This window comes from Myotis lucifugus, unplaced genomic scaffold, assembly GCF_000147115.1.
Source record: "Myotis lucifugus unplaced genomic scaffold, Myoluc2.0 scaffold_0, whole genome shotgun sequence".
NCBI lineage: Eukaryota > Metazoa > Chordata > Mammalia > Chiroptera > Vespertilionidae > Myotis > Myotis lucifugus.
Window position 1 is genome coordinate 205,265 of NW_005871048.1, and position 16,863 is coordinate 222,127.

Sequence of the window (16,863 nt, forward strand, 5' to 3'; positions counted from 1 at the left end):
CTTTATTGAATTAACCGTTTAATCATCCATCTTCCAGGATAGACATTAAACCCGGAAGAGTTGCATAAGTTATATAAGCCATTTTATTCCCAGTGTCTATCAAACATCTATGAAATGAATAGAAGCATGGCAACATTTCCCCCAGGATCAATACTTTTCACAGTTCAAATCTCAGCTGTCACTTACCAGCTGAGTGACCTGGGGCAAGTCACTTAATCTCTCTATGCCTGTTTCCCCTGCAAAATGCAGGTAATAATTGGGTCATTATGAAGACTAAATTACTCAATATTTGTAAAACATTTATAACAGTGCCTGGCACATAGTAGATGCTTTGTGTTTACTAAATAAAAATAGAGTTCAGGCCTGGCCGGCGTGGCTCAGTGGTTGAGCATCAACCTATGAACCAGGAGGTTACAGTTCAGTTCCTTGTCAGGGCACATGCCCTGGCTCAATCCCCAGGGTATGCAGGAGGCAGCTGATCAATGATTCTCTCTCATCATTGATCTGTCTATCCAGCTATCTATCAATCTAGCTTTCTTCCTCTCTGAAATCAATAAAAATATTTTTTTAAAAAAATAGAGTTCAGGCACGAAAGAATTTATCTTTTGCTACTTTTCCAGTCTCATCTCTCCCTGACAGTGGTCTCTGCCACCAGCTCATATCCAACCCTCCTCCTACACTGAGCTCCACATATGCCAGAAATGTTCATGTCTCTAGACCTCTGCACATGCTATTCTCTATGAGGAAGACCTTTCCCACTTTGTTCACTAGTGAACCCCTATTCATCCTTCACAATTCAGTTCAGACTTCACTTCTAGAAGCCTCCCTGGACTCTCAAAGACAGGAGGCCCCTCCTTCCTTTAGGCGTCCATTTCATCCTATTTTCATGTATGTCTGAGCTCCCTGCTACACTCAAACTTCCTGAGAGCTGGGATATATAGTATGCACTGCAGCATTCCCATGCCATGCACAATGCCTGCCACATGGTAGACATAAAAGATGCTTGTTAAATCAATGAGTGGATGAATGGAATATATTAATAACCTTTACCTTAACTACTTCCATAATATAATAGAATAGCATGTCGGATCCAATGACAAATGAAGATTGGCCACAGTTGACTTGGCCAAGTCTAGTCCTGTAGTTAGGCAACCAGCTTTTCAATTAGCTTTTCCACCAACCATCACAGGAAAATTCACTTATCATTACCAGATAGAGATGTGCTAGATTTCTAACTTATGAATAATAACATTAAAGCCTCAAAAATTCCCCAGGGACATTCTTGGGACCCAACATTTACTGAGTAGTCTTACATGCCCAGCTCTTAGCTAGGCACTTGATTCTGGCATCAGATTAAGTCCTACAGCTGTCCTACAGATGGGAAGAGTGAAGCTTGGAGAGGCACAGAAAGGTGTTATGATACAAAGTCATCTGTCAACTGGCTGATAAGAGATGTGATTTCTAGTCCTGGCTCTTTCCCAGTTGGCTATGTGACCCAAAACAGGGATCTGCCTCTACATCCATGTAAAATCTAGAGTTGGATCAGTAAGGTTTCTCTCAACTGGGGAAGTTTCTGAATGTGAGATCCAGACTGGGGTGGGAGAGGGGGTAGTAAGAACTGACAGGTGAATTTACAGAAGAAGTGAAGAAACATCATTAAATATCAACAAAAGGAGACATGAAGGCCCTAAATAAAATTACTTTCCCCTCCAGTGTCCCTTTAATTATCACTTCAGCATTTTGAAAGATGAAAACAATGCAGGCGCTAGGAAGTTAAGGGGCTCATCCAATTCATCTGGGCCTCAATTTATAGCGGCCAATGACTGACCAAAGGTCACTCAAGAATATTTCAATTTCCCAGCTTTTGAGTAAGCTATCTCCCTTATAGCTCATCCCTCCCGCTGAAGCCTGGACTCCTCCAATCTGGGGAGCCAGGCCTAGCCGTGGAACCAACCCTCAGCATGTGAAATACCCAAGTTGCCAGGGGTTTATCTATGAACCAACTCAAGCCATCTGTCCTTCCAGAGCGGGCATCTGGTGAGCAGAGAACCTTCAGGGGCATTCTTCCATCACATAGTACCCTCTTCCTCTAAACTTAATGCTCCCCCAACCCAAAACAAGTAGGTGGAAGTGCCTCCAACACACAGATGCATTCACATACTGACACATACACACACATGCATACAAGCACACACCTATACACATACTCACATAAGAGTCTCACAGCTGAAACAATGCAGGCACCTTCACCTTTGCTATCAAAACTGCTGTGGAGGTGGCTTCATGCCAGGAGCCCAGAAGAATCTAGGAGCCTTCTAGTTGTTTACTTGATAAATATCTTCTGAGAAGAACAGATGAAGATAGAATAGGGAAAGGAAGCTGAAGCCGGGTTAGCTGAGCACCATGTATGAATGCATACATAAGTGTGCTCAGGCACCAAGGGACAGACAAGGAAAAGAGGGGCCATCAGAAAGACAGAGAAGGTGAGACACCCCCACTCCCCTACATTTCCCTCTCCTCCCTCCACCCCACTTCTCCCCCCCTCCTTATCTCATTCAGGCCTGGGTATGGCAGAACCTTTCTCAGGAGCCTGAGGGTGGATGACTTTCCCAGCTTATGGCACCCTCTCCTTGGTCCCAATTTAAAAAGTAAGGGAGCAGCCCTGGCTGGTGTGGCTCAGCGGGTTGGGCATCATCCAGTGCACCAAAAGGCTGGTGGTTGATTCCCAGTCAGGACACACGCTCAGATTCCGGGCTCAATCCCCGATAGGGGGCGTGCAGGAGGCAGTCTCCCGCTCTCACATCATGTTTCTCTTTCTCTCCCTCTCCCTTCCTCTCTCTCCCTCAAAATCAATTAAAAAAAAAAAAAAAGGTAAGGGAGGAGGGGCCCCAGCAGCAGTCACCTTGCAGAATCCTGGTCTCCGGATGGCCATGGTCGCCATCTCTTGGGTACTCCCGCTCTCTGCCTGCCTATCCTTCGGGGCCCGTCTCACCGTTCTTGCTAACCACACGCTAACCGAAGGCAGTGGTGTCTAGCCCTTTAAAGCAGCGGCCCCCGGCTGGGTTATTGTCTCTCTTCGTACCCAATCCGCAGTGCTGTTGGGGGTGGGGGATCCGGCCTCGCGATTGGCCGCCCCGCGCCCCGCCCCACCCGGGATCCCGGGAGCTGTCCGGCCGCCTCGGTGCTGATCCCGCCGCCGCCCACGGGCCGCGAGCGGAGCTAAAGCGGGCACTATGAGCGGGGGCGTCTACGGCGGAGGTGAGCGAGCCTCCGGCTTCGGCCTCTCAAGCCCGGTGGGGCCCCACCTGCAGCCCTGCGCCCCGACCGGCGCGACTCAAGCTCTGGGCACCCCGGGGCCTGTCGCCTCGGTGCTCGAGCGGGTCCAGCCCCGGGTTGGGGTCCTGCGCCCCTCCCACCTTCGGTTTTCCCCAGACTCGCGCGCGCACCTGGCCCAACCTCTGCACCCTTCAGCCCACCACCGCCCGGCCCCGACCCCTTCCTTGCCAGCAAAGACACTGGCCTGAACAAGGCCACTGGGCAAGAGGGGACTCCAAGCCAAGCTCCCACGCGTCTCGGCCGGTATTGAAGGTGGCTCTGTCATGACTTCTCCTCGGAACGATCCAGGGAGAGAGAGTCGGGGCGACCCCCTCACACACCTGTCTCCCGACACAGATGAGGTGGGCGCGCTGGTCTTTGACATTGGCTCCTTCTCAGTCCGCGCTGGATACGCTGGGGAGGACTGTCCCAAGGTGAGCCTTCCAGCCCCTTCCCAAACCCTAGGGCCTCCGGACGCCTCTCCAGGCTCCCCAGGAACCCCGGGCTCTCGGCCCAGAGAGCAGCTTTGCTGAGCGGGAATGTGGGAGTCAACCCAGGGCGGGCTGAGGCCCTGCCGAGGGCGGGGACTGGGGCAGGAGGCTGATCCCTCTCCCCGCCGGTTCACGCCTCCAGGCTGACTTCCCTACCACAGTGGGGCTGCTGGCCGCGGAGGAGGGGTGCGGGCTGGAGTTGGAGGGGGAGAAAGAGAAGAAAGGGAAGATCTTTCACATCGACACCAACGCCCTGCATGTGCCTCGGGATGGAGCGGAGGTCATGTCACCCCTCAAAAATGGCATGAGTAAGGGGCCCCCATCCACCGCCTCCTGACACAGACCTGAAGTCCACCCCTCAATCCGGGACACAGCACCCCACACCCATGGAGTCTTCCTTGCAGCCACCCAAGTCCCAGGGATCCCCTCACTGCTTCCCACAGCTGCCCAGTTCCCAGCCCAGTTCCCAGACACCTGGGAAGGGGGGATTGCCACCGGAGCTGATCCCACTTCCCCTCCCCTGGACTTGGTCTTTCCCCTTCCTTTCCTTCCTGTCTCTGCACCCCTGCCTGCCCAACCTCATCTCTCCTGCTGGCATCCTGGCCGCAGTCGAGGACTGGGAGTGCTTCCGCGCCATCCTGGATCACACCTACAGCAAACACGTCAAGTCCGAGCCAAACCTGCACCCAGTGCTCATGTCTGAGGCGCCGGTAAGTGCCTCCTCCAGCACGAGTCCAACCCTGGGCCCGTCATTCACCTCTCTCCTCAAGCCTCTGTCATCAGTCACCCATCTCAGTTTTCAGACTTTCCCTCCAACCACATCTTCTTCCTTCCTCCCTGGTTTGGTCTCCATCCCGCTCTCTCCTCCTACTCTATCCACTCACCCTTCCCCCAGCCAGCCTTATCCACTTTTTTTTTCTTGTAAAGTCCTTTTTTGAACTTTTAGCTTAAATTTTTGTCAATGCTATATATGCACATAAATAATCAATTTTCTTTATAAAGTATGTTAAGGGAAAAAATTGCCATCTATACTCTCTTTCTTCCATTTACCTTTTCCAGAGGCAGCTGCTTTTCTCTCTTTTAGCTAATTTTGTCATTTTCTTTCAAATCACTAACATACTTAAAATGCTGCTTGTGGATGTTTTAGTTTTAGGCATTATCCATGGATTTCCAACTATAGAAAATGAGCATTTAGCTCTCTTTCCTCCCCCAGCCCACATCACACATATTTGTTACTCCCGCCTTTAAAAAATTTTTTTTAAATTGATTTCAGAGAGGACGGGAGAGGGAGGGAGAGATAGAAATATCAATGATGAGAGAGAATCATTGATTGGCTGCCTCCTGTACGCCCCCTTCTGGGGATTGAGCCTGCAACCTGGGTATGTGCCCTTGACTGGAATCAAAGCAGGGACCCTTCAGTCCGCAGGCCGACACTTCATCCACTGAGCCAAACCAGCTTAGGGCACTCCCACCTTTTAAAAAGTATATACTTTTATTGATTTCAGACAGGAAGGGGGGAGAGAGAGATAGAGAGAGAAAGAGAGAGATCAATGATGAGAGAGAATCATTGATTGGCTGCCTCCTGCATGACCCCTACAGCGGTCGAGCCCGAAGCCAGTAATGAAACATGACTGCCTGGTTCATAGGTCGATGCTGGCCCAGCACTCCCACCTTTATGTACAGTTGTATTTCAGGTTTTTCTAAGATCAATATTCAGTATTTACACTGTTATTATTATGTATACTAATCAGGGCTGAGCCAGGCAATAAACTATGGTTATTTTTCCTTTCCTGCACAACCTTTTGTTTTTCCTAGAACTGAAATTGCCTTGATGTTTATTTTGCATAGTTTCCTATCTACTTAATAGTGTGACTCTAGCCCTGGCCGGTTGCTCAGTAGTGGTTAGCGTCAGCCCGGGGACTGAAGTGTCACGGATTCGATTCCTGGTCAAGGACATGTACTTCAGTTGCAGGTTCCCTAGCCCTAGTAGGGACGTGTGGGACACCTGTGGGAAGCAACTAAGTGACGTGTCTCTCTCTCTCTTTCTCACCCTCCCTTCCACTCTCTCTAGAAATCAATGGGAAAAAATATCCTTGGGTGAGGATTTAAAAAAAAAGTGTGAACCTAAATTATTCATCATTTATTTATACTTTTCTCAATAAATTAATTCCTTGCCCTAGCTAGTTTGGCTCAGTGGATAGAGCGTCGGCCTGCAGACTGAAAGGTCCCAGGTTCGATTCCAGTCAAGGGCACATGCCCATGTTGGAGGCTCGATCCCAGTAGGGGGCATGCAGGAGGCAGCCGATCAATGATTCTCTCTCATCATTGATGTTTCTATCTCTCCCTCTCCTTTCCTCTCTAAAATCAATAAAAATATATTTTTAAAAAATTCATATGGAAATCAAGGGACTCAGAATAGTCAAAAAATCTTAAGAGAACAAAGTTAGACAACACATACTTAAAAAAAATTAATTACTTTGGCATTGTTTCAGTTTCATCTTCTTGAATAAATCTCTTCAAGAATCCACTGATTTGCTCCACTTTGGACTGGTTGCCTTCTACACAGAGAACATAGCTATCATCCTGACATCTCCCTTCACCATCATTTTAGGGAATCCCTTTGCTTCTCTCCTATGTTAAAAATCCTGTTTCCTGCATCTCATGACTACTTTTTAAAACATGCTTTATTATTTTCATGGAACACATCCTCCAGTAATTGCCTTAGAAAAGTCACAGGAAGTAAACTTTCTGAGACCTTGCGTGTCTGATCTTGTATTGATAGCTTAGCTAGGCATAACACTCCAAATTGGAAATCATTTTTCTTCATAATCTTGAAGGTACTTCTCCATTGTTGTCCAGCTTCTATTGTTGCCGCCCAGAAGGCTGAAAATATCTAATTTCTGAACCTTTGACGTAATTTTTTTCCTTTCTGAAAGTTATAGAATTTTCACTTTGTCCTCAGTGTTTTATAATTTCACACTATTATATTGGTTTATTTTCATTAATTGCTCTAGACCAGTGATTTTCAATCAATGTGCCCCAAGAATTTTAAAAACATATAATACCTAAGTATTTAGTCAGAGTCACTGACCTCTTTTCCCTTAGATTGTCAAATAAAAAATAAAAAAAATTACAACAGCCCTAACCGGTTTGGCTCAGTGGATAGAGCGTCGGCCTGCAGACTCAAGGGTCCCAGGTTTGATTCCAGTCAAGGGCTTGTACCTTGGTTGCGGGCACATACCCACTAGGGAGTGTGCAGGAGGCAGCTGATCGATGTTTCTCTCTCATCGATGTTTCTAACTCTCTATCCCTCTCCTTTCCTCTCTGTAAAAAATCAATAAAATATATTTTTAAAAAATTACAACAACCAACACTCATTCAATGTGAATGAATCAAAATTATACTTTTTTTTGTCAGATCAGCAAAAAATACATTTTTGGGTGTGCTTCAGAATTTTAGTAGTTAGTTTATGTGTGCTGTGAAATGAAAAAGGTTGAAAATCACTGCTCTAGACACTCAGTATGTCATTTCAATCTAGAAACCTGTGTCTTTCAATCAATGAAAAAAATAATTCAGTAATTATTTAATTCAGTAATTTAAATTACTTATTTATCTCAATTTTCTCTGTTCTCCCTTTTGGGAAGTCTTATTATTTGGATTCTACACCTCTTGAACTGGTTCTCTAATTTTTGTATTTTTTTCCACCTTTCATTTTCCCCTCTAATTTCCAAGATATTCCCTCAGCTTTATTATTTTTTTTTTAAATATATCTTTTATTGATTTTTACAGAGAGGAAGGGAGAGGGATAGAGAGTTAGAAACATCGATGAGAGAGAAACATCGATCAATCGATCAGCTGCCTCCTGCACACCCCCCACTGGGGATGTGCCCGCAACCAAGGTACATGCCCTTGACCAGAATCGAACCTGGGACCCTTGAGTCCGCAGGCCGACGCTCTATCCGCTGAGCCAAACTGGTTAGGGCTTAATAAGTACATGGGTACACAAAGTGGGGACAGATTTTTAAAATTTTTATTGCTTCCAGAGAGGGAGAGAGGGATTGAAATATCAACAATGAGAGAGAATCATTGATTGGCTGCCTCCTGCACGCCCCCTACTGGGGATCGAGCCTGCAACCTGGGTGCCTGACTGGGATTTGAACCATGTTCTCCTGGTTCATACATAGGTTGACCCTCAACCACTGAGCCACACAGGCCGGGCTCAGCTTTATTTTTTAACCCTTCTATTGATTTTTTCATATCTGCTCCTGTATTTTTAATTTTCAGGCGTTCTTTTTTTGCTACACAAATGCTACTTTTTAGAGCATCCTATTCTTGTGTTATGGGTGCAATATCATCTGTTATCTCATAAAGGATATTATAAATTTTGCTTTTGAAAGTTTTTGTGTCCCTGCATAATTCTGGTTCTCCTAAGCTGTTTCCCTCCCCACCCTCCTGCCCTTTTTTTGTGTTCTCTATCTCAATTTATTTTATTTTTAATTTTTAATGTTTTTAATATATATTTTTTCATTGATTTCAAAAAGGAAGGGAGAGAGAGAGAGAGAAATAGAAACATCAATGATGAGAGAGAATCATTGATCAGCTGCCTCCTGCATGCCCCACACTGGGGATCCAGACCCGCAACCGAGGCATGTGCCCTGACCAGGAATTGAACCATGACCTCCTGATTCATAGGTTGACTTCAACCACTGAACCAGGCCAACCAGGCTCTACCTCATTTTACAGGCTTTTTTTTTTTAGATTTATGCAAATCCTTGTTTGTCTGCTTATGATTAAGATCGTGGACTAAGGCCTTGCCCGTTTGGCTCAGCGGATAGAGCGAGGGACTGCGGACTGAAGGGTCCCGAGTCTGATTCCGGTCAAGGGCACATTTCCGGGTAGTGGGCTAGATCCTCAGTAAGGGGCGTGCAAGAAGCAGCCGATCAATGATTCTCTCTCATCATTGATGTTTCTCTCTCTCTTCCTCTCCCTTCCTCTCTGAAATCAATAAAAATATATTTTAAAAAAGAAAAAGAAAAGATGAGTGACTAAACTGCTGATAGAGCCCTAGCTGGTTTGGCTCAGTGGATAGAGCATTCCATTCTGATCAAGGGCATGAACCTCAATTGCAGGTTCAATCCCCTGCCCTGGTCAGGACCCTTTCAGAGGCAACCAAGTATTGTGTCTGTTTCACATTGATGTTTTCTCTCTCTCTCTGTCTCTCCCCCTCCCTTCCACTCTCTCTAAAAATCAAGGGAAAAAATATCCTCCAGTGAGGATTGACCCAAAAAATAAAAGAAGCTGATAGGAAGCTGTGTGGGGTGGGGGCTGTGACCTTTGCTATAGGTTGCTCTGACTGGGATGTTTGTTAGGCAGCCTCTGATATATGGAATCTTGATATCTTTGATGTAACTCACAGGAAAGATTTCCATCCTAAAGATAGGCCTGGCACCAGCATTCTAAGAGCCAAGTGAGAGAATAGGACTGATGTTCACCATATCCTTCCACTTTTCTCTTGAGTTAGGGTGAGCAATAGCCCAGTAATATGGAATTGGGGAAAGAGTTTAGGATCTGTTACTTGAAGAGCTTTAAACAATCTTATTTTAGCTTTCCCTTCACTTCCACTTCCAGAGATACCTGAAATGACCCATTCCTGAGCCCTGTGAGGATTCTGCAGTTTAACACAGGTTGTTTCTGATTTTTTCCACTACTGCCTATGAGTCAGCATTCTTGGATCTGTGAAGTCAGTTACCACTCACCTATCCGATCTCCAATCTTGGAAAATATGGTGCTGTTTTCTCCTTTCTTATTTTTCCCAACCTTTGAGGACATCTCTCTCTCTCTCCCTCTCTCAGCTAACATTAACCTTTTTAATGTTAACAATTTAATACATTCACAATGTTGTACAACCATCATTTCTATCTAGTTCCAAAACATTTTCATCACCCCAAAAGATAATCCATTTTCATAAAGCCATCCCCCCCCCCTGCCCCAACCCTTGGCAACCATCAATCTGATTTTTGTGTCTATGGATATATCTATTTTGTGTTTTTCATAGAATGGAATCATACAATATGTGATATTTTATGTCTGTATTTTTTCACATAGCATAATGTTTTTGAGATTCATTCATGTTGCAGTATATATCAGCACTTTGATTTTTATTATGGCTGAGTGATATTCCATTGTATGGATATACCACAATTTGTTTTTCTATTCATCCACTGATGAACATTTGGGTTGTTTCCATTTTGGCTATTGCTGATAGTGCTGCTATGAAGAGTTGTGTACAAGATTTGTTTGAGTACCTGTTTTCAATTCTTTGGGGCCTATAACTAGGAGTGGAACTGTTGGGTCATATGGTAATTTAATGTTTAACTTTTGGAAGAACTGCCAGTTGTTTTCCACAGTGGCTGAACCATTTTACCTTTCCACCAGCAACTTACAATGGTTTCAATTTCTCCACATCCTTTCCAACACGTGTTGTTTTCTGTTGTTGGTTTTTTCCTTCAAATTATTATTACCATCCTGGTGGGTGTGAAGTGGTATGTATTGTGCTTTTGATCTGCATTTCCCTAATGGCCATCGGCATTGAGTATCTTTTCATGTGTTTGTTGGTTTTTGTGGGTTTATGTCTTTTTAAATTGCCCCTTGATTATAGTTTTGCTGGGATCCTGGAAGGGAATAAAATTAGATGTTTGTATTCAATCCACCATTTTTACCCAGAAATATCTCCAGCTTTCTTACCTCTGAAATGATTAGAATGGGGAAGAAGAGAGATGTATTGGGGGCTAGGAGGAGCCTGAAGTGTGTATATTGTACAAAAAGAACACTGGGCCAGGAGTCAAGAAACTATGACTTGAGTCCCAGCTCTACCATGTAACCTTTGGCAAATCACTATCTCTCTCTGAGTTTTGTCTTCTTCACCTGAGTTTGGATCGTGGTCTTTACACTTCTTTATAGTTCTCACATTGTAAAGGTCAATGTGGGTTACAGGGACGACCTCGTGTGTGTATGTATGTGCGTGGATCTGTGCCTCTCCATTCCTGAGTCCTCCCCTCCTGCACTTTCTCCCCAGTGGAATACACGGGCCAAGCGGGAGAAGCTGACTGAGCTGATGTTTGAACAGTACAACATTCCTGCCTTCTTCTTATGCAAGACAGCTGTGCTCACCGCGTATCCTCTGGGCGGAGCTGCTCTGCTTGGGTGGAGGGCCCGAGAGGGAGTGTAGCCTGCTGAGCTAGGGGTTAGGCTTGATTCTATGGAGATAAGGTCCTGGAGGGGCGGACACCCCCATGAACCCCATTAGTACAGAAGGCCCCAGTGGACTAATGCCTTGGACCCTGGGGTGGTCAGTCAGCAGCCACTTCCATTTCCTGGATCAGGTTGGGCAGAGAGAAAGTTGGGCCAAGTAGGGCCTGGGGCTGGAGAGAAGCAGGCGTATACGACACAGGCGTTTCCTTCCCAAACAGCTAATCAGCATTTACTTTTTTAAGGATCTGCCTTGCATTGAACCCTGTGCTATGCACTGGGGCAATATGGCCCCTAATTTCAAGGAGCCCATAGGATATAAAACCAAGACTAAAGACAGGCTGGGAGCTCAGAAAGGAGGACGAGAGGAAGATGTTGTGAGTCAGAGAGGGGAAAAGTGACAGGTCTCAGGAGCCTTCCTCCAGCAGATGGGTCGCAAACAAGGAGAAATTTGCAGACTGGGAATGGGCTGTACCTCAGCATAGCAGAGGTCAGACCTGGGTCCCTGCCCCCTCATTTGCTGCTGCTATCTCTTTGACCTGCCTGTCCTATGCCAGCTTTGCGAACGGACGCTCCACCGGCCTGGTACTGGACAGTGGGGCCACCCACACCACGGCCATTCCAGTGCATGATGGCTACGTCCTGCAGCAAGGTGGGGTCTCAGCAGAGGTTGGGAGTGCCTTGGGAGGCCAGGCTCTGACACCTCTCCCTTCCTAGGCATCGTCAAGTCACCCCTGGCAGGGGACTTCATCTCCATGCAGTGCCGGGAGCTCTTTCAAGAAATGGCCATTGACATCATCCCACCTTATATGATTGCTGCCAAGGTGGGGCCTCTGGGGCATCCCGGGCCCTCACTTTATGTCTGTCGACCCATTATCTCATTAGATATAAGAGCGGGGAGCAGCAGGGATCCTCAGAGGACCCTGGGTCCAATTTCTCAATTTACAATCAAGGCATCAGAGATTCAGACAGGCTGAGGGCCGTGGCCTCGGTCACACAGCCAGCTGATAGCACGATGTGAAGGGCCAGTGTGATGAGTTCTGGGGTCAGTTTCAAGGTCTGCGTCTACCATGTGTGACCGAGAGCATGAGACTGAAGTTCCCCGAACCTCATTTTCTTCCCCTGAAACGTGAAACACTACATAAGGCTGCTGTGTCAAAGGACATACTACATGCAAGGGTCTGCCTGGACCACCCCATGGAACATGGCTCAGTAAAGGCTGTTTCCTTAAGGTTCTGGTCTCCCACTGCGTTCCCTATTCCCTCAGCTTTCTCTGACCCGGGTCTTTCAGATCAGCTGTACCAATTGCATGGGTGGAATTTGTGGGAACAGGCTCTCCCCACTATCCCTCCTCTAACAGGATGGAAACACCTTTTGTGGGCCACAGAGCAGAGAGCCCAGTGCCTGTTAGCTGCAGAGCCAATGAGTGCTGGGAATGTAGGTGTGGTCAGGGTGGGCTGGGCAAGTATGGGATGAGGAAGGGTGCTCATAGGCTGTACCCCCACAGGAGCCCGTGCGGGAGGGCGCCCCACCAAACTGGAAGAAGAAGGAGAAGCTACCCCAGGTTTCCAAGTCTTGGCATAACTACATGTGCAATGTGAGACCCTGGAGACGACCCCCCAAAACACCCCTTCCCTAGCTGCTAGTCCCCTGCATGCGTAGACAGGAAGGGACAGAGGCCCTGCAGGTGGGGTGGGGTTGTGGAGGTATGAGGAGGGTGGCCAGCCCTCACTACCTCCCTGGGTTCTCAGGAGGTGATCCAGGACTTCCAGGCCTCTGTGCTGCAGGTCTCAGACTCTCCCTACGATGAGCAGTGAGTGGGGCCCATAGCTGGGGGTGGGAAAGAGGGCAGGCCTGGAGCTCAGGGGGGTCCTATGGTCCTTTGCGATCATCGAAAACAAAGTCTTGCTCCTTTCTGGGCAGGGTGGCTGCACAGATGCCCACTGTGCATTATGAGATGCCCAATGGCTACAACACAGACTACGGTGCTGAGCGGCTCCGCATCCCTGAGGGCCTGTTTGATCCCTCCAATGTCAAGGTTGGGCTGGCTGGAGGGCACTGTGGTGGGGCTGGCTGGGGTCCCCCAAAGCCGAGGTGTGGGGGAGGTTGGGAGGGGTCCCAGGAGTCTGGGGAGAAGGGGCAGAAGCCCAAAGCCCAGGTCACCTTTCTCTGCAGGGCCTCTCGGGGAACACCATGTTAGGTGTGGGCCATGTGGTGACCACCAGCATCGGCATGTGTGATATCGACATTCGCCCGGTGAGGCCCAAGCCTTCAGCTGGGCAAAGGGGCCCTGGAGAAGTGGGGAGACAGGGAAGGGCTGTTCCCTGTCTGCTTACTCCTCCTCACTGCTCTCAGGGCCTATACGGCAGTGTCATTGTCACTGGTGGGAACACACTGCTTCAGGGCTTCACTGACAGGCTCAATCGAGAGCTTTCCCAGAAGACCCCACCGGTAGGAACCTACCCCCAACTAGGGCCTTGACTCCAGTCCTGGTTTAGTTCTTCAGGACCAAGTCCGTCCTCCTTCCCAAACCTCTAGTGTTCTGGCCACCAGAGCAGAACCTTCCCCCTGTGGCTTCCCAGTCTTCCCCAACTCCAGTCCTGTCCTTTCCCAGAACCCAGGTGTCCGCTTCCCCAAGCCCTTGTTCTCCCCCAGAGCATGCGACTGAAACTCATTGCCAGCAACAGCACCATGGAGCGCAAATTCAGCCCCTGGATTGGAGGTTCCATCTTGGCCTCACTTGTAAGTGGGAAGGGGTCTGGCCTGGCTCTGACTGTGGGAAAGGGACAAGCCCAGTGTCTTGCCTGCCTCCTCATTTATTCATTCAACGAACATTTACTTTTGAGAAAGGGCAGGCATGGTCCCAGAAGGGTTAATGTTCCACAGGACACAGATCAGGGAGTAGAGGCCATGAAGCTGGAGTGGTTGGTTGGGATGAGATTGCTGTGGCCTGTGTGCCAGGGTGAGGCACCCTCTGTAGTCAGCAGACAGGAGACACTGAAGGTTTGGGGGAAGCTTAGGTGACAGGCACAGGCATGTTGGAGAAGACTGTGTCTTTAAGAATCCAGTGTGAGCTGGACCCAAGGGAAGCTTGGAAGGGGGCTATATTGTCCTGGAGTCATGGGTTGTAGTGGGGATGGGGTGAAGAACAGGGGCAGTTAGAGAAGGAGGCAAGCAGGTTGGTCTGGGGCAGTAGGTGATGAGTTCAGCTTGGACCTGCTGCTGGAGCAGAAGCAAGATACTGAGCAGGGAGCTGGAGAGTGTCAGCCATACAGAGGGGACGTCCATGGAGGGAGAGCCCCCGGAGAGGGTCAGAAAGGCAGGGCTGAGCATGTCAGCCACACACCGTTACTGTGGGCTTCCTGTGTGCCGGAAGTGTACAGACAGCTTGACACAGTCCCTGCCTCCATGAGCAGGGACAGTCTAGAGGCCAAGACCATTAAACAGGAAGTCCTCACAAAGTGTGAGGGTATTCCTTTAAGGAAGGACCTGATCCAGTTCAGGGATCATGAAGGGCCTGTAAGGAGCATTCAAACTGAGATGGGAAGACTGAGTAAGAACTCATGAGGCAAAGAGGGAGAGAGGGTGCTTGGACCAGGGGCAGAGGCAGGCAAGGCCAAAGGCAGTGAGCAGACACAGTAGACAGTCGAATTATAATTTAGGAAGCTCACTTGGGCCCAGTGGTCTCTACTATGATTGGGGTTTGAGAAAGGAGTAGATATTAGGGGGTAGATTTGGGAGCTTATCAGAGGTCCGACTGACAGAATGTGGACACTATTTAGATACAAGAAGCAAGAGGGAAGGGGGTCTAGGATGAGGCCCCAAAGGACTGTAATGTGAGTCACATATGCAATTTAAACATTTCTAACAGCCATATTTAAGAGTCCAAAGAATAGGTGAAATTAAGTTTAAAGAATATATATTTTATTTAACCCAGTATATCCAGATATAATTCCAATACATGATCAATATAAGAATGATTGAGATATTTTACATTATTTTTTCTGGACTTTGTCTTCCACATCCGGTGTGTATTTTACATAGAGCACATTTCAGCTCAGTCCAGCCGCACTTCAAGTGCTCAATAGCCACAGTGGCTCGTGACCGCTCTACGGGACAGTGCTAGGAAGCAAGAAAGACCATAGAAACGAGTTTGGGCCAGACCTGGGGGAAGATAATAAACTCAGTGGTGGACACGTTGAGTTTGAAGTTCTGAGGGACACTCGAGAAAAGGTACCCAAAAGACAGCTAAGCATTTGGCTCTGTTACTCAGCATGGAAATCTGCAAGGGAAATGGAATATTGGGGGAGGGGTGGGTTTTAGCTCATGAGAAGTCAAGGGAGTGGATGAGCTGGTCCAGGAAGCCTTGTTCTGTGAACCAAGGAGAGAAAAAGGGACAGAACCATGGACACAGGCATCAACTTTCAGGCAGAGACAAAGCAACCATCAAAGAGAAGAGACAGTCTGAAACGCCCAGGGCAGGAGACCCTGAGGGGCAAGTTTCAGTAGGGGGGGGCACCAGCGTGGAGGCAACTCCATCTCAAGTCAGGAGGTGCAGGAATGGTGGGTGAGAGATTTTTCTTGGGAATGAGGGAAGACTTGACCAGTTTGTAAGGCCTGATGGAGTGATAGGATGCCTGGTGGAGACGGAATGTGTGCATATACGTGTGTGGGGGTGGGGGTGGGGGTGGGGGGTGGGGGCGTGCTGGGTGCTGGTTGGTTGGCCTGGGGCTGTAAGTTCCACCACCCCAGCGCCTGGCCCAGGGCAGACGGTGCGAAATTCATACTTGTTGAATGAATGAATCAACATTATGGTTGACCGGCATGAAGGAGGGTATTCGCCCCCAGAACATGAAGGGGTTGGCGGGATGATGGCGCGGGTAGGGGTTAGGGAGGCCGTTGCCGGAGGGAGGTGGGACGGAGGGGAGGCCAGGAAGAGGGTTTCGAGGGGCTGAGCCTGCACTGGGGGAATGTGGGGAAGGCTCCTGCCCCCCCCCAGTTCCTTCAGGGCCCCCCTGACCGCCGATGTCGTCCCCCGCACCCAGGGCACTTTCCAGCAGATGTGGATCTCCAAGCAGGAATACGAGGAAGGCGGGAAGCAGTGCGTGGAGCGGAAGTGCCCCTGAGGCCTCCCCAAGCGCAGAGAAGACCCCTAACCCCCCAACTCCGCCCCGCCCCGTCGCCCCCTTCCGTCCCCGCCCCTCTCGTCCTCATAGATTGCCATGGTTCTGGGTTTAAAGGAGTAAAAATGTTTTAAGAAAAATAAATGTTGGCCTCCTTGGCGGTGGGGAGAGGAAGCGGGTGTTTTGGGGTTGCCGAGAGAGGCCATCTCCTTCTTCTGTTCCTGACCCCGGGGGGAATCCGGGGCCAGTTCTGCGGGGCCGGGCCGGGCAGAGCCACAGAGACCCCGTAGGTCTCACAATAAGTGCCCCCCCAAACCCCCCACCCCCACCCCACTTTCCCCCCTACACATTCCCCCCCCCCCCCCCCAGCCGAGCGGGGGTAGGAAGGGGCTGCTGGAGAGAAGATCTGCGGCCAGGGCAGGGCCAGAGGTCGGGCCTGCTGGGCGGGCGGAGGTGGGGCAGGAGTGGGCCGGGCGTCGGCGCTCGGAGGAGGCTGTGCCCACGCACCCCCGGACCTGCAGCCGAGGTGAGCCAGGCTGCGCCCCAGCAGCTCAGAACTTCTCTTCCAACTTGGGTAGTGATTGAGGGTTCCCGAGGGTGATCCCCACACGAGGTCCCTGAGCCCTACTGGTCCCGAGCAACTGGTCCTGGGGTCCTCAGCAGGGCGTGGGGATCTGCGCCCCCTG

At 49.1% G+C, this 16,863-nt stretch overlaps 1 protein-coding gene across 1 annotated transcript; it reads left to right on the forward strand.

Annotated features, from left to right (window-relative positions):
• Positions 1-3,124: 3,124 nt before the first annotated feature.
• Positions 3,125-16,317, forward strand: ACTL6B (actin like 6B). The gene is made up of 14 exons (XM_006081016.2): positions 3,125-3,258; positions 3,673-3,749; positions 3,949-4,114; positions 4,416-4,516; positions 10,882-10,979; positions 11,612-11,706; positions 11,772-11,878; positions 12,562-12,651; positions 12,806-12,867; positions 12,978-13,092; positions 13,230-13,310; positions 13,410-13,505; positions 13,710-13,796; positions 16,100-16,317. The coding sequence occupies exons 1-14, from the start codon at positions 3,234-3,236 to the stop codon at positions 16,178-16,180; spliced, it is 1,281 nt and encodes a 426-aa protein (XP_006081078.1). The 5' UTR covers positions 3,125-3,233; the 3' UTR covers positions 16,181-16,317.
• The last annotated feature ends 546 nt before the right edge of the window (positions 16,318-16,863 follow it).

What these genes read in the sequence shown, in the direction of transcription:
- ACTL6B (XM_006081016.2), top strand. Translation starts at nt 3,234, where the DNA reads ATGAGCGGGGGCGTCTACGGCGGAG. An exon ending in TGCTCATGTCTGAGGCGCCG is followed by an intron (nt 4,517 to 10,881) that starts GTAAGTGCCTCC and finishes CTTTCTCCCCAG; the next exon opens with TGGAATACACGGGCCAAGCG. An exon ending in TTGATCCCTCCAATGTCAAG is followed by an intron (nt 13,093 to 13,229) that starts GTTGGGCTGGCT and finishes CTTTCTCTGCAG; the next exon opens with GGCCTCTCGGGGAACACCAT.